Below are 16,768 nucleotides of genomic sequence, written 5' to 3'. Positions count from 1 at the left end.
TTGATGATTTGATGTAGCATTTTAGATTAATTTTGTCTATTTTTAGACTTATATTTGAGTGGCATTTTATCCAATTTTGATATATATCTCTATTATTCTATCCTCCATAATTAATCTGGTCTCTTATAAGATGGACTATTTCCTCATTATACCATTAAGTTATACACATTCAGACAAGACTTTTGTGTAAATTCTAGTTGAAATCCAAGTACACGTGTCATTTTAATTGTTCAGCATGAGTAAAAGAGGAAATCCAGTTGGCATCAAAACCTAAAAAATGGTTTTTCTTTTCCCAACTCTTTCGCTTTTTCTTTCCCTATTGAAGGCAGATCGACACTTCGGCCTGCAGATGTGTTGATGTGACTGGAGTTTCTCTGTTGGTAGGGTTTAGGAATGGAGACTTTGAGGTGGGAGAAACAGCTAATAGAGTAACGACAACGAAGATAGAGAAGCACGAGAAAATGTGTAGGCCTAACCATCATTGTTTTATTTTGTTAAATGTCGACACTTTCGATTTCATGGCACAACAGTTTGGTAAGCTTCTGAAGAGACTTCAGAAAGCTAGTCATGGGACAATAACGTAATGATAATTGGTTCTAACGAGTTTGCTTTTAGAATGATAAAATTTGCTATTCAGAAAGGACTTGCACAACTTGTTGTACGCGTGTCCTAATTATTTATAAAACTTGTTATCAATAAAATTTCCATTTGATTTTTTCGAAAAAAAAAAAAAAAAAAAAAAAAAAAAAAGCTTCTTTGATCTCTCATCCAAGAACGCAATGTGATTTCTCCTCATTCTAAGTTTGCAAATCACATCGCACAGTCCGCAGTCTTCCTTGATTTACAAGTATCATTTGATTTATTTCCTTGCATTCTACGATTTGGTTTTGTGGTTTATTAATTGAGGATGAATTGAAAGTTTTACAAGTCGATTTAAAGGAATTTAAGCTATATTCCGAAATTACTTTCTCCAATATAATCTTCTCCACAATATTATATCCTTCCTATTTTACTTTTATTAGGGATTATGTATAGAAGCTTATGCGAAGGAATTTGATTTGAGAATATTGTTCGTTTGTTTGTTTTTTTTGAAATTATAGGGTTAAGCCGTTAAGGAGAACCCCAACCTATATATATATATATATATATATATATATATATATTAATGAACCCTGTCATAAATACAACTAGATGCAACTTCTTCCACTATGCTTTGCAAGCATTTATTCAGTGGAGGAATAAAATACATTGCAACATTATCATTTACATTTGATAATTTAGCTAACAGGTCTCCTGCCCTATTAAATTCTCTGAACCCATGGTGTATGTTGCAAGAGACGAATAAACTCATCCTTCTCCAAATAGATGCTCTAATGTTTGAAACCTCCACTTTGACACATCCAATATATCTTCAAGCATGCCTCAAGACCTACATCCGTTTGATAGAGTGGAGGTTTCAAAACTAAATATGCCTCAAGACCTCAAAACTAAAATTTCCAAAGTTTGATATGTAGACAAAATATAAAGACAGGACATAACCGTGAATCTAAAAAACATGTGGTGAGCTCCCCTGCGGCTAAAAGCAGACTTTCTTCCCTTTTTTCTTTCTTTCCCCCTCTTATCATTTCAAATTTCAAATTGTGTATCCTAGTCTTTTTTGGCTGGGTTGTGCTTTAATCTCTTCAGGAGCGAAGAAATAGATTGGTTGGTTTGTTTCTAGAGCTCTGAGTAGCTTTTGCTGGATATTTCTGTCTGGGTGGATCTGCATACAAACGAGACACAAGCCTGTGTCCATCATCTTGTTTGCTAACCTCTATCATCCCATCTCCCTTCTTACACATACATCCTATCTCTATCTCAACCCCCCCCCCCCCCCCTTTCCTTAACCTAAACCCCCCTGTATTTTCTGTTGCATCTTGGGTTCACCTGGCTGTAGATGGAAGTGACACAAGGGAGTATTGTGGGTGATGACGAACAAGGGGAGAATACCAAAGTAAGAATAGAAAAACTCCAAGCTGATATGCAGAACCTGTTTTGTTCAAAAGAAAAAAAGTTGGTAGAGATTGGCTGCAAGAACTTGGCAATAGACCCTAGAGAACACACAACCTTGGTAGGTAAGCTGTATGGGGGCAAGCATATCCCTTTGCAAGAATTCGCGGAGGAGGTACATAGGTGCTGGCAAACAAAATGAGAGACAAGCATAGGAGTGATTTCAAAAGGCCTTTACAAGATGGTGTTTGACAATGTGGATGAATACAATCATGTCAGACAGAATGGTCCTTGGCTGGTACAAGGTTTTATTCTGTCCATCAAAAAAGGTAAATACTCTGAACTCTTGGAAGCTGATTGGAAGTTTGATAGAGTGGATTTCTGGGTCCAAATCTATGGGCTTCCAAGAGATTGGATAAATGAGGAAAATGTCAAAACCATTGGGTTGAATCTAGGCAAAGTAAAGGGGTTGGACCTCTGTTGTTCATTTGAGTTTAAAAAACTAGTTGCAAGGGTTAGAGTTCGTATGGATATCAAGGAAAGATTACTTAAAGGTATAGAGTTGTGCAGGGAGCTGGGGGAAGTTCTTCCAGTTACCTTTAAGTATGAAAAACTGGACATTTTTTGTTACTTCTGTGGTTGTACTGGGCATGATTTGCATTACTGTAGCATAAGAGAAAAACATAGTGTGGAGTTAAGGAAACTGGGAGGATTCCCTAGGGATATAAAAAACAACTTTTCTTTCCTACTGAGGGCAAATGTGTTCTATAATGGAGCGGCCTCCTCCTCCCCGGCAACAGTCACTATCTCGGGAACCCTTCAGAAACCAAGACTGGATCAGATCCCAGTTAGAAATAGAGGTTCTCTGGGCAGAAGACACTGGCAAGGGGCGGGGCTCATCTCAACACCGCCAAGGGCAGCTCAGGTGGCAGTTAGGTTGGAGAATAGGACAAAGGGTATAGAGGAGAAACGGTCTGGTTTGACAGAAGTCAGAACGGGTGGATCAGCTCTAGGGAATTCTGATTCAGTAGCCATTGGGGATGAAGTGATGGAAGGACAGATTTTGGATAACGTGGATCAATGCATGGCAAGTCTGACCCAAACCCATGAGACAGGGGCCCAAGAAGCCCAAGAGGTTCTCCTGAGGTTGGGTCATGGGCCAGAAAATAAGGAAAAAGCCTTAGTAGTCTGGGGCTTTGGTTCCTCGGAGATGGACCTGGACCAACAAAAAGAGTCTATGGTGGTTGGATTACATCAGGCCCAAGAGGAGAGATCGGGTTCTCTAGAAGGTACAGATGTAGGGCTAGGGGCTCTAGCTCTGATGGAGGGATCTTTGGGAATAGGAAACAGATCTGTAGATGATCACGCCTCGCCGATTTTTCTCTCACCTTGTTCCAAGACACTCATACCTTTTCTTGAGAATACCAAACACGATGGGATTTCTCAAACCAATCCACCAGCTGGAACAGAGCAAACCATCTTCAGTTTCTTTGGTTTACCTCCACGTGGACGGAGGTTTAAGACTTTGGTGTCTCAAGGAAAAAAATAAAGAGTTTGTTAAACGGAGAGCTGGTTCAATACAAGGGGCTGGTGTGGGAGAAAAAAGAAAGTATCTCTCAAGATCTGAAAAAAAGTTTGAAAATATGGATGATGGTGAATGGGAAAGATATTGTCTAAGGATGGTAACAAAACAATCAAAGAAGGCAAAAAGAGAGGCTGATGATCTGAGGGCTAGAGGACTGGGACACATGCTCATCCCTGAAGAAGCCCTAGTTATAAGTATTTCAAGTGATTCAATGGTATCAATGGAACCGTCTATCTTGAATATATCTCTAGATTCTACCATCCCACCTGATATCTCGGGACACTCCTTTCCAGAATATCAAATTCCATCGGATGCTTTTATAGAATGGGGTGAAGAGTATCATTCTCTAGAGGCTGGTAATAATATGGGGGCTCAGAATGGTGGTTTGCAAGAGGAAGTATCAATAGGAAATGCGCCTGTGGATCTAGTTCAAGGAAGCTTGGAAGGTGGTGGGTATGAATTTGAGGACAGTATCTCTCAGGTCAAATTCCCACAGCCAAAGCCAATAACTATTGATGATTCTTTGGTGATAAGAAAGAGGTCCTGTATAGATAAGAAACAGTATAAGGGGGAATGTTCAGTTAAGTTAAGTGGCTATGATGGGGGTTGTAGTGTTGGAGAAGGAAATAACTGTGGTAGTGATGAGTCTGGAAACAGTGAGGGTCTGGTTTCTCCTCCAGGGTTCACAGCAGCTGTCCCACAACAGCTGCCTCGTCAACCATGATACAAGCCTAGAATTGCCGAGAAATCAGTTCCTCCACGACAGTTCAAAATCTAAAGGACTTAATAGGTAGATTTGACCCTGATACTATATGTATGTCTGAAACTAAGGTTGGAAGTGATAGGATGCAAGGGATTAGTAGGATGGTTAAGTATAGGGGTTGTTTATGTGTTCCAGCTGTGGGTCTGAGTGGGGGGCTTGCAATTCTCTAGAAAGAAGGGGTGGACCTGGAAATCTTGGGGGCAACTCGGAACCAAGTGACAAGTAAACTTAATAATTACTTTTGCAATGAGTCTTGGTTCTTTTCTTTTGTTTATGGGGAACCATTAGCATGTAATAGACATAAAGTTTGGACTGAGCTCAGGAATGTTGCCACCCTGATAACTGGACCTTGGTGTCTATTTGGAGATTTCAACGCCATTACATCTCTAGATGAAAAAATAGGTGGTAGGAGTATTTTTTATAAGAGTATAGTTGACTTTAATGGGTTAATTAATGACCTTGGGCTGATTGATCTAGGGTTTCAAGGGTCCTAAGTATACTTAGAGCAATAACAGAGCCCCACATAATCATATCATAGAGAGATTAGATAGAGCTATGGCTACTGATGCCTGGGTTATCCTCTTTCCTAACATGCATGTGAATAATGTTGTTAATGCTAGTTCTGATCACCTGTTTATTATGATAAATCTCAATGCTAAGGAAGACAATAGAGCTGAGCATGACAAACCTTTTAGATTCTACAATATGTGGTTCTCTAATAATTCATGCATGCCTATGATAGATACTGCTTGGAATTATATATCTCATGGTATGCATGATATTAATGTTATCCTAAAGCATAAGATAACACAACAACACCTCTCTATTTGGAATAAGAAGGTGTTTGGCAACATCTTCACTAATATTAAAAAGTGAATAAAGAGCTGGAGGATGTATTGAAAAAACCTTTCTCCCTAACCAACTATGAAAAAGCTAAGGGTTTAAAAACTGAGATGTTTGATTGGTTGGTTAAGGAAGAGAGTTTCTGGAAACAGAAATCCACTAATCATTGGTTGAAAGATGGTGGGAAAAACAAAAGATTTTTCCATCTTTCAACCATCTTTAGAAGAAGAAAGAACAACATTAAGAAGCTACAGAAGCAAGGGGGAGGATGGAGTGTGGGGAGAGCTGAAGTGGGGGATAACATTAATTCCTACTTCAGAACCCTCTTCAACTCTGATCATCCCCAAAAAAATGATAGTATTCACAATTTGTTTCAACCCTGTATTACAGCTAAGGAAAATGAGATTCTGACTGCCATTCTTACTTACGAGGATATTGATAGGGTTATATATAAAAGTATTACTTTTGTATTAACTCTAATTCTTTATATTTTGAATGAGAATCATATGGGCAAATGTTATGTATATTATATATGTTATTAGTTATATGCATGTGTCTAATACTTTATGTTGTGGATGATATGGTGTGGACACACAGAAGGTCATATCATCAGTACCTTATAAAGTATAAGTAATCCTTCACAACCTAGATGGATTTGGACAAACCATTGGTACGGTTGTAGTATAATATGGTATTAGTCTATCTTGACTATAGGATTACAGTAGTACACTTTGTGTGTATTGAACAGGACCAAGTGAGGTTGTTTCTCCTTATACTGACTATATAAGAGAACAAACACCTCTGTTATTATGGATGTTTGTCCTCCTAATCTGGATATAATAACGGGCACTTACGTGCATTGTACATTACTTTAAATCATCAATGAGTGAGATTCATTGGTGAATCAACAAACTCGATGGATTTGGTAATGACATTGTATGTAAGGTGTGCTGTTGATTATAGAAGGAATCTGTGTCCCGCAAGAAGTCAGGTTGATGATGTCCCCTTGAGGAGCTCAAAAAGATTGTCATGTAAACCTACAGGTGGATTTATTCCGACATGACAATGAGGTTGAGTGGTACTACTCAAGGACATAAGAAGTTGATTAATGTAGTTGTCAGTAACTTGACTTAATCAACGGACATTCGATATCTTAAACACGGGGAGATCAACAAGCATATAATATGGGGCCCATAAACACTGACATGTAATTTGGGATTAGGGCGGTAGTGCAACAATGGCCTTTAGTGGAATAAACCATTTGTTGACGGACTTGGGCCGTGTGTTCAGGGTGAACATGGGAAGCCCAAGCCCGTCAGGAGGCCCAACCCTAATTTCTCCTCATTGTCCCTGTTGTAGCCTATAAATAAAATACTCTTTCTCTCTGGCCAAAATTCACTATTCACTGGTTATGAAAAAGACGCAAGAAAAATAGATCTGAATTCGTTTATGACCTTGAGAGAAAGAAGGTAGATCGTTGTCCACACAACGTCCAATCTATTATAAAGGAATACAACAGAAGATCAAGGGGCTGATTGTTGATTTCGGATTTGATAAAGCTTGGATTCTCAGAGTTATCTAAATCGGATTCAAAGGTATGTTTTCCAATCACAAATCGTGGACACCCATTAATTCCGCTGCGCGTGGTGTTCGCAGTTTGTAGAAATAGTCATTCTGAAATAACGGTTCCTACAGATATTTGGAGAGTGGTCAGAAAGATGGGCAGCCTAAACGCTCCTGGACCTGATGGGTTCCAAGGGTATTTTTATCAGACACCTGGGACATAGTGGGCAGTAGTATTGTTGCCTTTGTGAAGGATTTTTTTTACTAAGGGGAAGCTAAACCCCACCTTTAATGAAACCTATATAGCTCTTATTCCCAAGATCAATAATCCTGAGACTGTGGCAAATTTTAAGCCTATCAGTCTATGTAACTTCTGTTATAAAGTTATTTCAAAAAAAATTAGCCAATAGGCTTAAGAGTCATCTGAATAAAATTGTCTCACCCTTTTAAGGGGCTTTCATTAAAGGGAGAAACATAGGAGACAATACTGGGTTGGCATGTGAGCTATTTCATCACATGAAAAACATGAAAGATAAGCATCATGGGTGGGTTGCTTTAAAGATAGATATGGCAAAAGCTTATGATAGGGTTGAATGGTCCTTGGTAGATAACATCTTTGAGAGACTGGGGTTCAGCCAAAAGTAGAGAACCCTGATCAAGCAATGTATATCCACTGTATCTTTCCAAGTTTTATTGAATGGGAGCCCTCTTAATAAGATCATCCCTGAAAGAGGCCTCAGATAGGGTGATCCACTATCACCTTACCTGTTTATCATTATGTCTGAGGCCCTATCTAGGGTGATTGCTAAAGCTGAGGCTGAAGAGAAAGTCCATGGGATTAAGATCAGGAGAGCCTCTCCCCTTATCTCCCACCTTCTCTATGCTGATGATTTGATTCTGTTCACCAGAGGTAATCTTGAGGATGGGGGTCACCTCATGGACATCCTTCAAGATTACTATGCTGCTTCTAGTCAATTGATCAATTTTGACAAATCAAGCATGTTTTTTAGTAGAAATATCAACTTTAGAAACAAAATCAAGTTGAAAAAGTTCTGGAAGATGAGAATGTTTGACCCAAAAGATAAATATTTGGGCATCCTTATCATGCTTTCTCAAAAGAAGGTAGATGATTTTGACTTCTTAGTGGACAAGATCCATAATAAGATTAAAGGCTCGAAGGCTAAGGTACTCTCACAGGCTGGAAGGGCTACCTTGATCCAGTCTGTGGTACATGCCACCTTTTTATATGATATGTCTACTTATATGCTTTCTATGTCTACCTGTAACAAAATAGACAAAGCATGTAGAGACTTTTTTTGGCATGGTTCTGAAAATTCAAAAAGTGTCCACACTATTGGGTGGGACAACTTATGTAAACCCAAGTCTGAAGGAGGATTGGGGTTCAGGAAGATGAGAGACTTAAATGTAGCTATGCTAGCCAAGCTTCCTTGGAAAGCTGCTACTGATATTGAATCTATATGGACAAAAACCCTTGCTAGTATATATGGAAAAAACTGGATTGGAGATGTTTGGAAACCACCTGGGTATGCCTCCTTCTTTTGGAAAGGCATACACATAACTTTCAATCTCATTAGTGGAGGGTTGGTCTGGGGGATTCATAGTGGTACTTCCACATCTGTCTTGGATGACCTTTGGGTGATCTGTAATGGGAAACCTAAGACCCTAAGAGAATTAGGGATGGAGGATCCCAGACTTGAAGAGCTCCATGTGGTTGACTTGTTTCATGAGGATAGGACTGGATGGGATGAGGCTAAGCTTACAGCCTTCTTCCCTCCTTTCCTAGTTACAAGAATAAAGGAGGTTATGATCAGACCTTTGGGTCTTGGAAAGGACATGATGGTTTGGAGTGGGGAGAATTCTGGGAGATTTACAGTGAAATCTGCCTACAAGTATCTATCTAAGGATATTGTTGTAGGGCAAAGTTCTAGCTTTACTACCCAAACTGTTAAGCTCCTTTGGAAAGCTAGATTGCCAGCCAATATCCAGATGTTCATTTGGAAAGTATACATGTATGCTTTGCCAATGGGGGATAGGTTGGCTTTTAGGAAATGTTGGGGGATTTCTCTTTCCCATTGTGTTACAAAAGTTTGGAAATAGATAGCCATCTGTTCTTTGACTGTGAATGGTCCGGAACATTGTGGTTCTCCTCAGGCTTGGGTCTGAGAATGGAGAGTCAGGGCAGGAATAATGTCAGAGAATGGGTTACTAAATTTCTTAGTTGGAGCAATAGCAAGAGCCAACACATATCCCAGGCAGGGGTTCAGGCTTGCTATCTGTTATACAACATTTGGAAAACAAGAAATGAAGCAAAGTTTGAACATAGGTTACCAAACAGAGAAAGAACTCTCAGAAGAAGTGAGGTGGAGGCTTGCAAATGTTATAATGAACTGGCAGCAAGCAACCTACAGAATGAAACTTCTAACACACTCGGAGTCTACTTTTGATCAATCCAACTTTGATTTAGATTCTAAGTTTCCAGTTATTCATAATGATTGTATTAACATTAGGTTTGATGCTTCATTTTAGGTTACTTCAGGAGAGGCAGCAGCTGGAACAATAGCTTGGGATTTTGAAGGTAGAGTAGTAGGGGCAGGAACCAGAAGGTTCCAAGCCAGGTCAACAGAGGAAGCAGAGATGGTGGCTGTTGAGGTGGCAATAGGGCTTGCTCTTGCCTCTGGGTGGAATGTTGTGTATGTAGAAGGGGACTGCATAGAGGTTATTAAGGCACTTAATAGCCATACTTGCTCATGGATGTATGAGAGCTTGAGATATTATGTAGTTAATTTAAGCTCTGCTTTTGCTTTTTGTAAGTTTAAGTGGATTAACAGGAGATCTAATGGAGAGGCACATTTGTTGGCAAAATGGGCTTCCCATCAGCATCAAATGGATCAGCTACCACAATGTATCCTGATAGACAAGGTTATCCCTGTAATGGTTTAATGATTGATTATTAATATATAAGGTATTATCGAAAAAAAAAAGACCTACATCCGTTGTACAAAAATCGCAATATTTCGGAATAAATATCAATAAATCAAGAAAAGATATATAATTATAACAATATAGTCGTCGACATATTCAACTATATATATCAATGATATTTATTGATATATCGTGATATGAAAAATATGTCAATATATCACCAAACAGTTGAGTTTATTATAATATATTGACGATATATCAACCGAATCTACTTATTGTACACTTTTCTAAAGGTAAATTTGTTTTGCTCGGGTGTGGAGTCAAACCTTGTCTACTCAAGTTGAGCACTAACATGCCTACCACCAGTGCAACCAACTTGTTATATAAATGTTGCCTCTCAAATTATTCATAAAGTGTGTGGAAATTAAACTTAATAAAATATAATTTTTAGGCTAATTTGTCCAAACCCCCCACATTTGTAAACATCATGATTTCCCCCCGCGCCATTGACTTCCATCCTAGTTCCGTTGGTATTTCACCTAATACCAAAAGTACCCCTCAAAAAGAGCCGTTATCAAATAACCACAGGATCTTAAAAGTTTAAAGGCTGAAAGATTGCCACATGTTGAGCCAAAATGGTGAATCTCTTGTTTTCTAATTCAGCTCAAGCCAAGGCAAGTGATATAAATCCACACACCTGTCCCACCTCTCACTTTGGTACTGAAGTCTTCTTCTTTCTTCCTCTTCCCATATTTCATTAACTCAACTTGAACATATTCTTCCAATCTTCTCAACATTCATATCTCTTGCAAAACTTAAATGGGCAGTCTATTTGTCTTCTTCACTACACAACAAAAATTCGGGCACTTCAAAGCCATGTCAGGCAACCTCATCACCACCCACACTCCTACAAAATCAATGAGCACAGAATAAAACCATATACCAATCTCTATTTTTCTCATGCCCCCTCTTTTCATAAGTTATTTAACTTGTTCTTTTGAGTTTTCATGAGATTTTGACAAAGGGCGTGTTTATACTTTATATAGGCCTGACCAAAAAAATGGGTTCCTAAAATCAATAAAAAGATGAAAATAAAAGGGTGATTGAGTAACTGTAATTAGAGTTTGATGATTTCTCTGTACAATCTAGTAATTAATATTGATGAGGTAAAAAAAATGAGTTGTGAAACTTCTTTGTGATCTATGATCAGTTGCCGATTGTTGGTTGTGTTGCTTGCATCGCCACTTTTTTTAAGTGAAAAGTGACAAGAAAAGAGAGAAGAAAGAAGACTCCTGCACCAAACTGAGTGGTGGGACAAGTGTGTGGATTTACTACACTTGGCTTGGCTTGGCTCGAGCTGAATTAGTCAGCAAAGGATTCAACCATTTTGACTTGACATGTGGCAATCTTTCAGCCTTTAAACTTTTAAGATCCTGTGGTTGTTTTATAATTGCTCTTTTTGAGGGGTACTTTTGATATTATGTGAAATACCAACGGAACTGGGATGGAAGTCAGACAACGCGAAGGGAAATCGTGATGTTTACAAATGTGGAGGTTTATTATAAACTAGTGACAAATGTGGGGGGTTTGGACAAATTAACCCATTTTTTTAATAACAATTAAGTTTTGTGGGAGAGATTATTAAACCTAGGTTTCTTCCGAAAATGGTAGCCCCACTAACTACTAGAGAATGAACAACATTAATATTCATTGACCAATCTATTATTGTATATCTATTAATTTGTACCGTTCAACCCAGTAACCCTATCTCTTTGTCGAGTTGAGGTCTGGGTTGGGTCTGATTACATTACAGAGATAAATACTAATGTTCCAAACTCAAATTCTTGCAAAGACAAAGACATTAATTTTATTTTTCTCCCAATTCTAAGAGCACCATGAATCCCGAGCTTATATTTGAACTTGTATTCGGATCTCAAAACATGATTTCATTATGTATATAACAATTCTAAATATGTGCAAATAAATTTGTTAGTATTTTTTAGCACTAGAGTTGTTCATATTAAAACTATCATCGCATTTAACAAAAATATTGATGATATTTGTTTATATATTGTGATATATCCACGACATATGTAGTAAAAAATACCCACACATAATTTGTTGATATTTGTAGATATATCACGATATTTGCAGACGCCCCAATGGAAAATATCCCCATATAGGATCATATATCTACGATACATATCCATAAATCAGATATTGCCATATCCTAATATTTTGTACTATGCCTGCATCAATAGCTCTCAACTCTCGAAAGAGTACTGAATTGTGGCGGTTGCTATTTGGTCCCTGTGTAGGCCATGAGAACCACTCTCTCATCTATATCTTAATATTAAAGCTCCCACAAGAGGTATTTTTCGAGCTCTATTAAAATTCTACGTCATTTTTTATTAAAACATAAATTTCTCTCCTATTTGAAAACGGAACTCTTTTTTATAATGAGAATTTCTCTCATATTATAACGGAAATTATTTTTCTATTAAAACAAATTCTAGTACTTTTAATTAAAACGAGAATCTTTCTCCTATTAAAATATAATGTCTCTCCCAATTGAAAAAACGGGTTTTTAAAATTTAATTAAAACTTCATTAAAAATAATTTGTTAAAAAATTAAAACGGATTAGCGACTAAAACGGTAGTCCCAATTTTCTAAAAAATATCTATATGTTTTCAAAAGAGCCAGTGCGTATGTACGGACGGGCCTATAAACTAATAAGCCCTAATAGTCCCTTCAAATCCCACAGATGTAGAAGTTAAAGAGCCATCTGTATGACTGTATTGAGTTTAACAGTGCCACTTTCAGGCTTGAACCACTTGCATTCCGTGATGCTTTCACTCCTAAAATCAGCATGGATTCCTAGATTGCTTAGAAGAACTCGATTCCTCATCACATCTGGTCAACGACTTGTTGATGAAATGGTTTAAAACTCAGCGCGTGTATTCTTGCGAAGAGTTGTTTAACGAGTTCAAGTTGACTATAGAGTATAGATAGGGCTTATATTTCGTCGGTATACTGTAGAAAAAAATATCATAAACCAAAGAGATCCAATTAACATAATCACCATAACTTCCATTATTCACAATATCAACGAAAAATTTAAAATTCGGGTGTGAATTCCGATTTTTAGACAAAAAGTTCTCCAAACCAAAACATAAAAAGTGAGACACTGGAAAGAAAAAGTGGCTATTCGTTCTTAAAAACAGTGTCCAATCAATTAGGCAAATGTGAGGATGCCTGCTTTTGACACAAAATTTTTTTTTTTTGGCATCACATTAGTTTGAACTTTAGACATAACCCAGAAAAAGGCCTCGAAAGGAAATACGGGGTGCAAATAGACGGATTTTTTTTTTCTATTAGACACACACGGCAGGAAAAGATTAGAAAGAGAAGAACGAGAGACGAAAAAAAATAAAAATGGAAGAGAAGATTAGTACTAGTAGACCACAACAACAACATCGGGAGTACATTAACATTACTCGTTCTCCTCTTCTTCTTCTAACCCTACACACAAACCCAACCTCTTTTTTTCTTATTTCTTTCACACCCTTCTTCTCCTTTCCTTCTCTCCTTCCACTTTTCTTTACGCCTCCCGTCTCAGACAATTGCGAAAGGTAAAAACTTTCTCAACCATTCTACTAGTTTCTCTTGTTTTCTCTATCGGGGCATCTTGTTTTTTCCCCCCCCCGATTTGGGTATCTCCAATTTCTATTTTTTATTATATTTGGATGTCTTGATTTATGCTTTTAATGAAATAGTAAGTGGTTGCTGGTCAAGGCCGAATCTTAACTAGTTATTTATTTGTAATGTTTTTTCTATAGATTTCCTGTTTACTTGGAAATGGTTTTTTCAGTGCTCATCAATTAATGGATTTTCTCTTGTGATTAGTTCTCTAGTGCTGCTGTGAGAATTTTGTTTGTTTTGTTGTGTGTTTTTTTTTCTTGCAATCTCATGAATAATGTAATGTGAGTTGAGGGGGTCTTTTGTTTACTCAATCCTGGAGGTACTTATTCGTACTATGTTCCTTTTTTTCCCCAGGTTTTCAGGAAAGCAGAAACAACCAAATTTTACGCATTTGTGAAACGTGACACACTGATTAACATTTAGATTTACGTCATGGAAGGATTTGGAGTTTCTGCATTTGATGCTGTTGGTGTGAGAAAGAAAAGAAGTAATACTTCTCGTAGGCCAAGACCTGATTCACAGGCACTTATAGACGGCCCTGATATTTCACCTCCTTCGTCAACACCTGCGTCGGAAAATGTTTCTAAGGTTTCCAGTGATGAGAACAACGGTTATGGAAAGAGTTCCCGGAGGAAAGAATATAATCTAAATGATGTTGAAGGCGAAAGTTTCCGCAGGAAGTCTCGGAAGGATGATAGTAGAGTTGGAGGATTTGATGGATCTCATAATGGTAATTCTAGAGGCATTAATGAGCATGGACGTGGTGGGTCAAATTTCACAAGGAGCAGTGAAGGAGCTCTTGCCCCTGCTAATTGGAAAAGCACAAGCAAGGTTAGTGAAAGCAATCTCCAATCAAGTCAGAACTCTGGGCACTCAGCTTTAGTTACTGACGGTTTGGGAAATGAAAACAAGCTTAGAAAAGTCAAGCTCAAAGTAGGGGGTGTAACTCGAACAATACATCCTAAGCCCTCTTCAGATGTTGGCGATTCATCCTTGAAGTCTTCACGCCTATCTGACATCTCTCGGCCAAGGCCAAAACTGATTCTCCAGGTAGTTCATCATTCTTTTTGCAAGCTTATGAGAGTACAGGTTTGAAATGGTGTCATATGATTATCGTTTTCAAATGTGTTTTATGCAAGTTTATGGGACATTAAATCATCTTAACTTGACTTTATAGCATGGTAGCTTATGCATAATTCCCTTCCTATTTAATAAATTTGAGGCTAGTGTATAATTGATAGAAGACGAAAAATGATAGGTAGGATTGAAATAAGTGCTGAGATTATGTGAAACCATTGTGCTGAATTTTTGGTGCTGCAGGACAATTCTGATGATGATCAATCTCCTCCAGGTAAGAAGGCTGGGCTGCAGGGAGTCCCATGGAAAGATTTCTCCAGATGTGGTTATGGTCTTGGAAAGAAGGATGATACTGCAAGCGCCAAGATGCCTGAAGAAAGTGTCTCTGGGAAGCAAATAGACAAAATTGAGCCGGTTAGAAAGAGCAAACGAGTCCCCAAGCCCCGTGTCCTAGATGGTGGGATTGGTGATGGTGAGGAAGATGCGGAGATCCGTTACCTTGAAAAATTCAAAACGCCGAAGTTCTCAGCAGATCATGCTGTTGAGGATGAAGATGATAGCAAGAGAAAGCGGAGGATTTCTAGTGTTTCGAAGAGTAGGTTGGTGGATGGGGTCTATGATGAAGATGTGGGATATAATTCATCACGCTCAGGGAGAGATGGTAAAAGGAAATCAAGATCAGATAAGCTAATTGAAGATACAGATTATGTTGGTGAGGAAGAGCTGGGTTCAGATGTCGAGTCCGAAATCCAGAGAAAGAAGCAAAAGAAGGAATCTCTTGACTCATTGGTGGAAGGTAAAAAGGAAGCGTCACTTACAACACGACAGAGGGCTATGCAGTCGGGTAGAGACACCACGACTGGATCTGGTGGCAGTCTAATTGAGTTCCCAGATGGGCTACCCCCAGCACCATCTAGAAGTGAGCACACATTGTCATATTATGTTTATCCTTTCATTTTATAATATTTGTTTAGCATTTTCCTTTTTATTTTGGACCTACATTGATTTTTCTGGGTCTTATATGGTGGCAGAGCAAAAGGAGAAGCTCTCTGAAGTGGAGCAGCAACTAAAGAAAGCCGAAGCTGCTCAAAGACGTAGAATGCAAGTGGAGAAGGCGAATCGGGAGTCTGAGGTTTGCTTTTTCATTTCTTTTTTTTTCCTTGGTGGTTAGGATATTCAAATGTAAAACATGCCTATTGGTTTCATACAACTAGGCCGAGGCAATCAGGAAAATTCTTGGTCAAGATTCCAGTAGGAAAAAGAGGGAAGACAAATTGAAGAAACGCCGGGATGAGATAGCACAGGTGCTAATTTTTTTTTATTGATTATGAATACTGTCCAATTTGCATATTATTTGGTTTTTTTCTTTTTACTTTTTTCACTTTGGTGAATTACGTTCAGGCCATTGAGTTTTCTGATATTGTCATTAACTTTGTTTCACACAGGAGAAAGCTGCAAATGCTTTGACGCTTCCACCAAATACAATCCGGTGGGTCATGAGTCCTACTGGGACAGTGGTTACATTTCCTCAAGACATAGGATTGCCAACTATATTCTGTTCCAAGCCCTGCAGGTTAGAGACTTTTCATTTTTCTTACAAAGTTCTAACTTGAGAGTTTTCAATGACCCCATTTTTATTTCTAAAATTTGTACACCTTACATGTTTAGATCTTGTATGAATTTTAAGGTTACCTACCTATACATGGAATTTATTTTTACCGTCTACTGTTTGTTTTCTGAGGTTCTTTTTATGGTGTTGCAGTTATCCTCCTCCCCGTGAGAAATGTGCTGGTCCTTCATGCACTAATGCATATAAATATCGGGATTCAAAGTCAAAGCTCCCACTGTGCAGTCTCCAGTGTTACAAGGCAGTAAACGACCAGATGCAGCCTGTATCAACCTGTTGATCCACAATTGATAAGTAACCGGAGTTTGTAAAGGTGCTAATGCATTTTAATGTTCTTTATATTAGATATAGGTAGTTGTTGAGAGTTCGACTCAAAGAGCTTTAGAGTCGGGTCTGACAATCCATTGAATGTAAGAATGCTTATGAAAGATATGTCTATAAGAAACTTTCTTTGTTGCATTGGGCAATTTGATCGCAAATGGTACTTTTCAGTATTTTTTTTTTCATGGAAGCTCGTTGACATCCAAAAACTGTATGCACCTTTTGAGGAGGAAAGAATGCTGTTTGAGACGAGTGTTGAAGCTTGACTCACGTTCAGTGCGTAAGATGAATCCTAGACATCTTATTATCTTACTCTATTTCCGCAAGGATTTGTACTTCATCATAAAAAAAAAA

The 16,768-nt window shown here is 38.2% G+C and overlaps 1 protein-coding gene across 1 annotated transcript; it reads left to right on the top strand.

Moving 5' to 3' along the window:
* Window positions 1-13,026: 13,026 nt before the first annotated feature.
* LOC147516826 (uncharacterized) lies at window positions 13,027-16,560 on the top strand. The gene is made up of 7 exons (XM_086589311.1): window positions 13,027-13,319; window positions 13,744-14,439; window positions 14,710-15,385; window positions 15,498-15,598; window positions 15,681-15,770; window positions 15,912-16,039; window positions 16,229-16,560. The coding sequence occupies exons 2-7, from the start codon at window positions 13,822-13,824 to the stop codon at window positions 16,371-16,373; spliced, it is 1,758 nt and encodes a 585-aa protein (XP_086445437.1). The 5' UTR covers window positions 13,027-13,319; window positions 13,744-13,821; the 3' UTR covers window positions 16,374-16,560.
* The last annotated feature ends 208 nt before the right edge of the window (window positions 16,561-16,768 follow it).

The sequence above is a fragment of the Coptis chinensis genome, chromosome 2 (genome assembly GCF_015680905.1).
Source record: "Coptis chinensis isolate HL-2020 chromosome 2, ASM1568090v1, whole genome shotgun sequence".
NCBI classification, from domain to species: domain Eukaryota; kingdom Viridiplantae; phylum Streptophyta; class Magnoliopsida; order Ranunculales; family Ranunculaceae; genus Coptis; species Coptis chinensis.
The sequence above is the reverse complement of the archived record's forward strand: the minus strand, read 5'-3'. Positions and strand labels throughout refer to the sequence as shown.